Source organism: Ovis aries, chromosome 12, assembly GCF_016772045.2.
Source record: "Ovis aries strain OAR_USU_Benz2616 breed Rambouillet chromosome 12, ARS-UI_Ramb_v3.0, whole genome shotgun sequence".
NCBI classification, from domain to species: domain Eukaryota; kingdom Metazoa; phylum Chordata; class Mammalia; order Artiodactyla; family Bovidae; genus Ovis; species Ovis aries.
The window spans coordinates 1,876,551-1,889,028 of NC_056065.1; the positions used below are offsets into that span (position 1 = coordinate 1,876,551).

At 52.7% G+C, this 12,478-nt stretch overlaps 1 protein-coding gene across 14 annotated transcripts in view; it reads right to left on the minus strand.

Annotated features, from left to right (window-relative positions):
- The window catches only part of PLEKHA6 (pleckstrin homology domain containing A6), a 143,073-nt gene that overhangs the window by 45,174 nt on the left and 85,421 nt on the right, over positions 1–12,478 (minus strand). For 13 of the 14 annotated variants that reach the window (XM_060396004.1, XM_060396000.1, XM_060396003.1 and 10 more), the window contains one exon: positions 399–479. In XM_060396004.1, the coding sequence (XP_060251987.1) occupies positions 399–479 (81 nt within the window). Of the gene's footprint in view, positions 1–398; positions 480–2,799; positions 4,283–12,478 lie in introns of all 14 variants that reach the window. The other variant, XM_042256922.2, reaches the window with a different exon arrangement.

The window sequence follows — 12,478 nt, forward strand, 5'->3', positions numbered from 1 at the left end:
CTGTGACTCTGGGACTTCGTCTCCTTCTAATTTAAAAGACGTGGTGGCCCAGTGGACATGAGAGACATTTAATTATCTTTTTTTTTCTTTCATTGACCGAGCCAAGGTTCTCGTGGTCACAGCAGAAGCTCACTAGCCCCTCAGAGGCCCGGGTGAATGACATGCCAGCCTCAGACCTGTCTCCTTGAGCTCAGCCCATGGGATGCATCAACCTGGGCCCCGAAAGATTCCAGGAAAGGGGGTAAGGGTGTCAAGCCAGATGGGCCTCAGAAGTCTCCAGCCCTCAGAACTGAGGTGAGTGCTCCCCTTTCTGCCCCCCATTCCCTCTGCTTCCCAGCTGCACAGCTCCTGGTGGTCAAGGATGCAAAGGCCGAATAGTGGGCAGGGAGTAAACATACATTTTCAAGTCAAACTTTTTGTTTTCCTCTGGAACCTGGCCAGTCAGTGGGTGTAGAAATGTGTTCCGCCTTTCATTATGGCTGCAGAGGCAAGAGAGAGAGAAAAGCTGTGGTCAAGACACACAGGCCCGAGGGTGGACGGGCCCTGGGCAGAGACGGGCACGGGGACCTCCAGGAGCTTGTCACTCTGCCCTCCAGCAGGACTGAAAGCGACAAGCGAGGGCTGGGCTACAGAAGCGGCAGCAGGTCCGTCAGGAGGGGAAGCTGTCTTTCCGACAGTGTTAACTACTTATAGAGATTCCTAGGCTGGAAAGAAGCCCACTTAACCCTCTCGGTGGCTGTTCTGGGCATGTCTGTGGGGGGTGGGGAGGGGTCCAATGGTCAAGACTTGGCGTTTGGCGGGCACCCTCAGCAAGACAACTCCAGCCAGGGCGCCGCATAAAACTGCTCACTCATCATTTGCTGAAAGAATTCTCTTGTGAACTTGGACCTCTTCCTCCCCTGTTCTACTTCTTTCTTCAAACGAAACAAGAGATCCAGGGCTTCTATTCTTGAGCTCGGGCTGGGCCCCACTCACTCCAAGTCCAGGACCTCCCTGGCAAGGGAGTAGCTGATGCAGCCGAGCCCTTGGACCAGTCCAGCATTGGAGGTGGCTGCTGGCTCAGCAGTCACGTCTGGCTAACAGGTACTGTGGCCGGGGAGTGGCTGCTGTAAAGACGGCCCACCGGAAGCAGAGGGAGACCTGGGCCAGGGGCGGGGTCTGTGCAGAGGCAGGTGGGGCTGTATCGTGGAGGCCCTGCTGGAGCTCTTCTGGCTGACTGTCAGGAAAGTTCCCTGGGGGCTCTGCAGAGAGACAGGGGAGGAAGGGCAGCAGACAGAACTTAGGGAGGGGCTGGTGCAGAGGGTCTACACCATGAGTAGCGGTCATTTGAGGTGGACTCTGCAAGCCAAGGACCACCTGGCAAGAAAACAGTAGGAGATTCAAGCCTGCAGCCAGTGGGGGTGCTGGGAGAATTTTAAGGTCTTCTTTTCCCACCTCTCTTGAGAGAGGCTGTGAGAGCCCAGATATGCTCAGTCCACCCCCAGAGGCTGGTGTCTGCAGGAGCCCACGGAGGCTGCACTGGGGCTTGTGGGTCTTAATACCAGGCCACCAAGCCCTCCCACAGGGAAGGGTCAGTGCTCTGCTTGGCAAGTGGCAGGTCAGCTAGTAAGGGGAAGAGACCTCAGGACATCCCCTCAGCTGCATGAGAGAAGTAAAGTAACCTTTCGGAGAGCTGCTTTCCATAGTCTGGGACACTTCCCAGCCGAACTGTTTGCTGAAGTTAGACATAATATCAGCGGGTGATTTTTTCAGCTTCCAAACCAGTCATGTTCAGATCAAATCCAAAGACACATGGTAGATAGAAGCCCAGTGAGCAGTGGCTACAGCCTATGTGGAAATCTGGGTTTTGCAGCCTGGGCTTACCAGACGGGACCCTAAGTCTGGCCATTGTCTAGTTAGCCTGGGTTCTTTTTTTTTTTTTCCCCCTTTAAGAGGAATTTATTTTTTTCTTTTCTTTTTTTAAAATTTAAATGTATTTATTTTAACTGGAGGCTAATTACTTTACAGTATTGTATTGGTTTTGCCATACATCAGCATGAATCCGCCACGGGTGTACACATGTTCCCAATCCTGAACCCCCCCTCCCACCTCCCTCCCCATACCATCCCTCTGGGTCTAGCCTGGGTTCTAACTCTATCACACTGATAACTCACTTTCTGTTTCGCAAACTCTATTCCTCCCTTTGTCCCAGGTTTATAAGGATGCTCTCAACTTAACCACAGGGGGTCTCGGCAAGGGAGAGCAGCTGTTTCTAGTCACCAGCATGCCTGGCTCTGCCCCGGGGAGGGGGTGGGGGGCAAGCAGGCTGCAACAGCCAAGATCCTTGAGGCAGCAAGGCCTCTGCCATTTCCCAGCTCAGATCACCCACCCCCCGACACTCTCCCCAAAGTCATCGCCTTTGGCCCACTCTGCTGTACACATTCCCTGTGACAGCTCTGCTGGAATCTTTCCTGCAGGCACTGGTACAGATGAACAGACGGAAAGACACACACACACACCCTGAAGCCACACAGAGTTTGCTGTCAGCCGGCACAAGTCTTTCAAAGGACACTGAATTCTTCCTGCCCTAGACTCTCCTACCCAGCAACCCCGACAGATGACGTCCTCACCGCACCCTGGCGCTACCAATTTCAAAACAGCATCCCCTTCACAAGCACTGCAATGCAGCAACCATTGACCTAACTACTCTGATCTCCAGGTCACACGGGGTGGGCCCCTCACTGTGACGCCCCCAGAGCCAGTGACCCGCCAACTCAGCTCTCACTTCACCTGGCTCACAGTCCGCTGCAGAAACCCTACCTGACCCGTCGATCGGCTCGAAACTTCAGCATCTCGTTGGCAGCTTTGGCCCCTGTGCAGCAGCCTCAGAGGACCCAGCAGCCAGCCCGCTCGTAGCATCCCTCTGAGAAGTGAGTCTTCCGGTCCCGCTCGCAGCGCCGGCCGGGCTCCAGCGCGTGGTGGCAGCGGGCACTGCTGGTTCCCTCCTCCGGCTCCGGCACCAGGGAGGGGGAGGGCCTCTCTCTGGGTGGCAGGGGTGCCCGGGTGCCCTAGGGGGGCCTGTGGCTTCCCAGCATTCAATCGGAATGTTGCTGGGCAGAGCGCCGGGGGCAGGATGAGTGAGTCGGGGATGATAGCTCAGCTCCCCGAGGAGAAACAGCGAACGCAGAGAGATGGATGGAGCAGGCACACAGCGCAGGTGTTCCACTCCTAAGCAGTCTGACCTCGTGGCGCGAAGGACACGGAGTCTCTGGGAGGGTGGAGGAGTCCGGGGCTGCATCCCCATCTGCATGGCAGAAACCCATGCCAGCCCTCCCTGCTGCCCCATCTCCTGGCCCAGAACACAGGCCCTCGGGTGAAATCCACTCGCTTCAGAGAGACCCTTCTGAGCCCGTGGGCACAGGGTTAAATGAAGCTCGGGATTCATGTGTGGCTGTTGTGCCATGCTGATGCTGGAAGCAGAGACCGACGGGGTCTCCTCTCTCTGCTCTCAGCCTGCCCAGCCTTCTTCTGTGCAGACAGGAACATAATGAATGAGGCTTCTCCACGGCGTCCCCCTACACGACCCCTCCAGACACCACCCCAGGCTGTCGCCCAGGTCACTCACCCTCCGACTGGGGTGGCCCAGCAGATGAGCAAGTGAAGCGCGTGGGCATGGGTGTCATGGAGCCAGAGCTGGTGGTGAGGACTTACTTCTTTGCTCGGGTGAACTGGCAGAAAAGCTTCTTCCCAAATCTTGTGAGGAAGAGGGCAGCAAATGGGGCTCAGAGAGGGGGTCATCATGTGTTAATTTTTGTAAATCTGCCCAGATGCAATATGATAAATCCCAGCTGGAGACTGTCGGATCTGCTTGGGGCAAGGAGGCCTGCATCCTCATTCGCTACTCTGAACTCTCCAGAGATAGAAGACGGTCACCTCTCCTCTTTTCCTGAGGTCCTCCATGTCTTAAAGTGCAAGGGCCCTCTGACGGTCATCTCTTCCAAGCCCCTGCCACCAGGCAAGCCTGCTCTGCAGTCAGTCTCAGTGAGTGCCTCGGCTGTTTGTGAAGGGTTTCAGTAGAGGATGCTCCAGACCCACCGTTATCTTACACTGCCGAGATATTTTTTTGTTTGGAGATGTTCTGTTTTGGTATCAAATTTTAGTTCCTTTAGCTTTGGATATTGTTCCATTTTTATCTTCCGATGACAGAATCTTTTCTGACCAAGGTGGTTTCCTTTCAGCAGCACCAGGCATTCTGTTGACTTCATAGTCTCTTGTTACGGCAATTTTGTGACGCCAACAGACACTGAAAGGGAGGAGCTAATCTAATTGTTTGGTTTGAAGACAGAACCCAGTCAGAGAGCAATGCAATCAGTGAGTAGAAGAGACAATATTATTATTTAACCCGTGATGAGACAAGCTGGTCGGATATAGCTGGGGCTGATATTTAAGCAACTAATCCTAGATCCAAAAGGTCAATATATTCAGTCATTTAGCGGTACTTCTGCAAATGCTTTATCCTGATGACAAATGGCTTCACTTTGCAAATCCACCTCTCCGTGTCCCTAATTCAGTTCCTGGAGCCCTGCTGTGGTCATGGCGAGCTGGACCCTCTCCCAGTGCCTGCCTGGGATCTCTGCCTGTGCACAGTAGGTCCCGATAAATATTTGTTGACTGAATAAGTGAATGAATGAATGAACAAAAGAAACTCCCTACGCTCTGATTTAATTTTTAGCCAGCTGCCTTTGGAGTTTGACATTCTATTACCAAGGGCTTCCTTATCTTTGCTCTCTCTTAAAATTAATTACTTCCTCTCCATGAGAACAGCTCCGTTTCTGCCCCCTCACCCCCTTCACTCAGCTTCCCTGCCTGGCTCCCCCTTGACTATATAGCTTGGCTTTGATCCATCTTCATTAGGATGGGAAGAAAATTAAGCTCATGTGCACAGGAGGAGGCGTTGAGGTGCACTGAGAAGTGAGGTTTCTTCCACTAGAAGGCAAAAATGTCCCTTTTCCCTTCAAGTTGAGCTCAGGGGCCTCCCACAGCCTTTGCTTGACTTTGCAAGTTAAATGACTTTTCCTGCCTCATGGAGATAGCGCAGGCGGAGGGACAGAGGCCCAAGGGTTCCCCCTGTCTGGTGAGAGCTCTGCAATCCTCAGGATTACATGAGCACACAGAATACCTGACTGGAGTTTTTCTTTTTCCTTTGCTACTAAACTACACAGATGACAGGCTTTCCTTAGGTTAGACACCAGGAGGAACTTACCAAGTACTGAACACTATTAAAAAAGGGAAAGAGAGACAGGTGATGATCAGTTGTTTTTTTTTTTTTTTTTTCTCTCCTCTTCCCTTTCTTTTAGGACATCAAAGCCCTCCATTTCTCAAGGACAAATGGTTATGACACCACCTCCAAATGTACTGCTCAAATTCCTCCCAAGGGAAGGGGGACTCTCAAGCAGTCAAGGGGGCAGGAGCATCCCTAAACTCCTGAGTTGCCCACTAGGTGGTCCCCTTACCCACTGTACCTACGAAGGCGGTCCCAACGGCCATCAGAAAAGAGAACTGGAATGACTGATCTTTCCAGGCCCAACACGAGAGGGGCTTCCCTGGCAAGGGAGGTACTTTCTAGTTCTATGAAATAATAACCAGAAACTTTCAAAATGTGAAACATTTTATATATAGCACAGAATGGCTATATTATTCTGCTTAAAAACAAATCAAGATATATGCTAAGTATTGGAGCTAGAACATGAAAACCAGTCTCGGGCTTAAGACGGTTGTGAACATAGCAGGGACTGGCATTCCAGAAGTGCCCAAACCAATAAATTACAAAGAAAAGAGATAGGGCCTCTCCCTTTCCTAAGCACTGTCCCTTCATCTAGTTTGGGCTTTTTTACAGTTCAAGAGACACCTGCAGCCTCTGAGCGCAGGCGCTAGTCACAGCATCACCACGGAGGTAACCGTATGCTGACCGACCTCCGAACCGCTCCCTAAGAATCCACAGTGACCTGGAATGACAGCCGGCTCCATGCAGTCAACAGCAGCAAAAGCAACCCGGACGCTCAGGACCCTCTGCAGACATGCATGTTCACACATGTGTACACACACGCACACACACTCACAATGGACAGCTCCCACCATGATAAATACTACACAACGAGAGAGATACATTCAGCTCCTTCCACCTCGTGCTCCTCTTGGTTATTTGCAAAACACCAAGCTGCTGCAACCCCAGAGCTCCCGAGAATGAGCGCCAGCCAGGTTTTTCCATCCCAACAAAGCTCTGGCTTTTGGCCTTACAGCTCATTAGATGGAGAGAGTACTACGAGGTGAGCGGGGAGGAGGGCTGCCACAGCCCACCCCTCCCACTTCCTTCTTCCCCCAGCTCGCAAATTCCAAGCTGAGGCGGTCCACGGTCCACGCACAGGGCAACTTCTGCAGCCCGCAGAGGAGCGAAGGCCGGGCTCCCGCTCTCCACCTCCCCGCTGGACGTCATCGTCATTTCAAGGGGCTGCGTGTGCTCCACTTTTCTGTCCCAGTTGAAAACCAACTTGGTTCACATTCCCAGCAATGCTGATGCCTGATTCCTGAGGCCCCCCCTCCCACCCACCCCCGTCATTCCTAGGGAAAAGTACACTTCCCTAGCCAAGTTCTCCCCACCCAAGCCCCACTGCTCTCCCGCCTACTGCAGCCATACGAAGAGGAGGCCGAAGGGGGTCAGACCTGGAGGTATTGCAAGGGGGAAAGGCACCTTCACGAGACACTGGGTCTTTTCGAAATGCTGCCAACAGATCAAAACACCAGCCGTGCGGTCTCGGGGGACACGGCTGTCAGCCTGGTGTTTGCGCTTGTTCTCTGTCCTCCCTGCCTTCACTCCAGTCTTCCTCCTGTGCACAGTCATTTCCAAAATGGCAAGATGAGAGTGTCTTCCCCAAGTAAGCTCGGAACATAAAAAAAGCTGGCTACAGGGCTGCAGGAAGTAGCGAGGACAGAAGACCCGGGCTTGCTCTCTCCCACTTAACTCTGCCTGTCCTCACAGCCCCATCACTGCCCCAAAGAGTCAGAACACCTTTCCTCCCCTGTCATGATCAGACATGGAGCACTGGGGCAATTTTGACCTGAGCTTGGCCCCGAGCTCAGGTAGCAAGCAGAAAAGCTGGCTCAGTAGCCAAGGGATGGAAGTCACAAATCAGGGCTCCAGATCCAGGCTTCCTCCCTGCCATCCTATATGGATGTCCTTCCGTGGTCTCTCCTGTATCATCACCTGGGCCTGGACATTGCTTTTATTTCAAGAATAGGAGGCAGGAAAGCCTACGACTGCAGGCATGGGTAGGAGAGCCTCGTGTGCCCTTGAGGCAGGGTAATGCTTCACTATGTGCATGTCTCCCTTGAAGGAGGAAATGCCAGCCCGCTCCAGCACTCTGGCTGAGATAATCCCTGGTCAGAGGAGCCTGGTGGGCTACAGTCCACAGGGTCACAAAGAATCAGACACGACTGAGCACACAGCTTTGCTGTGTGTGTGTGAGTGCGTGAAGGTGCGTCTCAGTGGGTGGGTGTGTGTGTGTCTGGCAGAGGGGGAGTACTCAGGGGAAATTCATGGGGAATCTTCATGCTGATTTTCTGTCTCAACTTGCATTATCTTATCTTCAAACTGATTATTTTACTTTACAGACTTCCATCTGTCTTCTGAAAAATAAACAGGGTGGATATTCAGCATAACCATGCCATTTATTAACATACTGAGACTCTTCCACACTAGTTGGTAAAGGGCTACTCTTCGAATACGGAAGAATCTCAGTACTTTCATAACAGGCCCTCCCCGCCTCTGTGTGATCCAGAAGTGTCTTAGGGCCATCTAGGACTCCAGGCCTGTGTCCTTTCTGGTTGATAAATTATTAAATGTCATTCCTGGGATGACTGTTGCTTCACTGTCTGAACACTGACAGCCCTTTCAGGTATTAAAACGATGATTCTGGTCTCAGAAGTTGTCTTAGCACAACACTGTAAAGCAGTTATCCTTCAATTAAAAAAAAATCCTATGATAAACCATAATAGAAAACAATATTTTTTTAAAAAGAATGTGTGTATAACCAAATCACGCTGCTGTATAACAGAATGAACATTACAAATCAACTACACTTCAATAAAAATAAATTTTAAAAAATAACAAAATAGAAGACTGAAATAAAAAAGCAGCTGTCTCAAGCAGGTTGGGAGGCGTTCTGCCTCCATACACCGTGACCCAGCTTAGAGAGCTGCAGCAACCCGGCTCCCCGGCTCCTCGCACTCCTTGGCCCTGTGCTTCTGGCCATCCCGCTGAGGGGAGAAGAGAAGGCGAAAAAGGGGTACACATTTTCCCTCTCTCAGCCTCCCCTGGGGGCCCCACCAAACCAGACAGAACAGAGGGGAAAGACTCCAGTCCCCTCCTCTCAGCCTCTAAGCTGCTTCCCCTACGGTCAGCAACGGGGAAGAGGCCCCAGAGGCAACGAGCAGGGTAGTAACTAATTACCTCCCCTCGCCCAACAAAGCTGAGCCCTACTCTCCAGACACTGAGGCAGCCCAGCTGTCCATTTCCAGGCCTCCCCCTTCCTAGTTTGGCAGCTTTGGTACTGGCATCCCGCAGACAGCAGTCACCCCACCCACCCTGAGGGAAAGAAGGGTACCAAGTGAGTGTTAAGAGAGTAACGCAGCTGGGCTAGCCCCCTCCTTCCACACCCTGAAAAGCTATAAATGCCTTCTTGGTTCCCAACCCAGCAATCTACAAGGGTCAAGCTGCTTTGTGCCTCAGTTTCCTCATTTTAAGAATGAAACAGTAGTAATGAGTGGTGGCCTGTTTAGCGCTCCACTCTGCTGGGCTTAAATATCCTACCAGACTAGACAGCAGAGGCATAAAGGTGATGATGCTCTGAAGGGGTGAACACAAGGAAAACATTAAACTCACGTGGTCTCTGGTCCTTGGCCTGCGAGCAAGGCAAGGCCCACACAAGTCAGGGGAGCTGAGATTCATTGCCTCAGCTGTAGTAACAAGGGTCTTCCCTGTGGCTCAGCTGGTAAAGAATTCGCCTGCAATGCGGGAGACCTGGGTTCGATCCCTGGGTTGGGAAGATCCCCTGGAGCAGGGAAAGGCTACCCACTCCAGTATTCTGGCCTGGAGAATTCCACAGACTATATAGTCCGTGGGGCCACAAAGAGTCAGACATGACTGAGCGACTTTCACTCACTCACTCACAGTAACAAGACAAAGTTCGTATCTCCTTGGTTTTCCCCAGTCCCCGCCACGTCTCCAGCCTGAGTTCCTCACCTCCAGAAGAAGAGGGAGACAGGCTCGCGATTCGGGAGAAGGACTCTGGCTCCGCAAGGCCCGCAGCGATGAAGGTCACACCCCCTCACTGCGAACCCCTGAGGGCCACAGGCGACGTGTGTCGTGGGGTCGGAGGTGCCCAAAAACGTGAGTCCCACAACACCTGGCTAGTGCAGAGGTGTGCAGGGGCAGCCGCACACAAACCGCTCACAGCCTGGGCCTTCTGTGCCCCTGTGCCTGGCCGGCACCTCACACCCGGGAAGTGGACGGCTGTGTGGGGGGGTGGCTGAGATTTGTCTGATGTGGTGCTGTGATCCGTCTGGCCAGATCTGTGGCCAGCGGTCTGCCCACGGCAGGAGGATGGGGCATGCTGCTCTGCTCCGGGAGGCTGAACTGGGAGTGAGGCAGGAGAGCTCAGCCATGAAGCCTCTCCCCAGGGGATCTGACAGACGGGCTCTATCTGCTCCGGGGCCTCTCCCTTCTCCCTTCTGACCAGCCAGCCAGGCTCTGCTAAGAGTCTGCTGAGCAGAGCTTTGTCTGGTGGAGAAGAGAGCAGTAAATCAATGGGCGCAGGAGGGCCGGGCCGAGGCAACTGCTCTGGGAGGAAGGAGGTCCCCACCTCACAGGGCTGCACGTGGTGCAGATGCAAAGGCAGGTGAGCCGGGAGCAAAGCCCCAGTGTGAACACCACTCCTCACTCGCCGGCCGGGAGGGCTCAGCTGCTTGGCTCTCCTGAAGCGGAACAGCAGAGACACAGATGGATTGTGGGAAACTCTGAGCACCTCAGACACAGATGGATTGTGGGAAACTCTGAGCACCTCCTCCTGACGGGAGCAAGGAGTCTGGAACTTCCCATGGACGCGGGGAACTGGCTCAGGGCTTGGAAGACAGGGGCTCTCCCAGATTGCTGTCTGCTGCAGAAAAGATACAAGGGGAGCTTGGGGACAAGGGCCACCAGGGGAACCAGCCAGCACACAATGGCTGTGCCTGGAGAGAGTCATTGCTCTCTCCACCTCTGTGTGCTGAGAAAAATCACCGTGAGCTCCCCTGACATCCCAGAAAGAGAAAGTGAGACCTGGGAGGGAAAGAACTTAAGAGAACTTTTGGAGACACTTGTCAGTTAAGGACAAAGAGTGGCAGGCGCGTGACTGTAGCTGACCCATACTGACATCTCGACTTTTCTGGATCTCAGTTTCCTCATCTGGAACATGGAATGAAACCGAATTGCTCAGAGAATTAAAGTAAAAGTGTTAGTCACTCAGTCGTGTCTGACTCTTTGCGACCCCATGGACTGTAGTCTACCAGGCTCTCTGTCCATGGGATTCTCTAGGCAAGAATACTGGAGTGGGGAGCCATGCCCTTCCCCAGGGATCAAACCCGGGTCTCCTGCATTGTCAGTAGATTTCTCACCACCTGAGCTACTTGGGAAGCCCTCGGAAGATTAAACAAGATCACATATTTAAAGCACCCAGGAGAACGCTTGGCGCGTATCAGTTGCTCAGTCAGTGACTGCTGTTATAAACATTAATAAAATAAAAGAATAAAATAAAACAAAGAGCACTACCCCATCCATTTTAGTAGCCACTAGTCATATGCGGCTATTTACATTCTCACTAATGAAAATTAAATAAAATTAAAGCTTCAGTTCCTCAGTCGTGCTAGCCACAGTCTGCTGGGGCTTGAGAGCCACCACAGCTAGAGGCCACCAAATTGGACAGGAAAGTCGAAGCATGTTCTACCCCGGTGGATATTCTGTTGGACAGCACTGGGCTAGATGTTCTTTAAGCCATCTTCCAGTTCTAATAAGTTTGGATTCTATAAAACACATAACTCCAAACCAGCTTGTGCTTCCACCAGCTGACGTGGGCTCAGTGTCCTCAGGGGAATGTAGGTTCTCTTCTAGCCCCAAGCTAAGGAAAAAAGGAAAAGGAAACCTGTTTCCAACAATGATAGCAAAAAAGTTAAACATCTAAAATCAAAGGATACACCTGAAAGTCCAATCAGAATTAACGTGGATATCTATCATTTTAAAATAGATGCACTAAGACTCCTCCAGGGTTTGAAAATATGGTTACTAACAGCCCCAGCGGGCTAGGCCCTGGGAGAGGCAATTGAGAAAAGTTACAAAGAGGATCACAGCAGTTGGCAAAGGGAAAAGAGCAAGAAACAGCCCTCCTTCCTGCCTCCTTCTCCTTCTTGGGTTCGCCAGCTGCTGGTGAGGCTGGAGGGGGAAGACGGGACAGCTGGCCTGCAGGGTCTGCCTTGTCCTGCCTCCACAGGGCGGAAGAGAGGGAAAGGAACTGCAGGGAAGACAGCAGGCTCAGGGTCTTCCTTCCCTTGCACCTTCCTGTCCCCACCCAGCCTGGAACCTGTGCTAATCCCAGGGGTACAGTCTGTTCTTAAACAAACAGCACCCGAAGCAGGTGCCAGAGTGTGTCCATTGATAACTGGCTTAGAGCAGGGATGGGAGAAGGCCTCAGAGGAATGGGAGAGGTGTTCCCAGGCCCAGACCCTGCCTGGAGCCCAGACAAGGGACAGAGGAGCTTGGGAAGAAAGGAAAGTGGATGAGGGAACCTGGGGAGGGACACTGCGGGCCCCTGCCTGTCCCCCTGCCATGCAGTAGCCTTGAAGGAGGCCTCGGTGGGGATGCTGAGACAAGACACACGTGCTTTGGAGACGACAAAAGGGATGCTGGGCTTGGTCCTGGTCAGGATGGAAGGCAGGCTTGGTAAGGGACACCTGAGTAACAGGTGAGTCTGCCTGAGCCTTCTGAAGCACGTGAACACCATCCCTTGAACACCTTTTGGAGCACGTGATGCTGCTCCTTGTGGCTGGTCTGGGAATAGTGCAGCTACATAATTCGAGGGCCTCAGAGCAAAATAAGGCTTCCCTGGTGGCCCAGAGGATAAAGCGCCTGCCTGCAATGCAGGAGACCCGGGTTCGATCCCTGGGTGGGGAAGATCCCCTGGAGAAGGAAATGGCAACCCACTCCTGTATTCTTGCCTGGAGAATCCCATGGACAGAGGAGACTGGCAGGCTACAGTCCACGGGGCCGCAAAGAGTCGGACATGATTGAGCAACTTCTCACACACACAGAGCAAAATAAAAGGCAGAGCTCCTTGCTCAAAAATTATGAAGTTCAGGATGGTGACAGGAGAGCATTAAACCAAGCCCTTCTGGGGATCCAGGGCCATACCAGGTT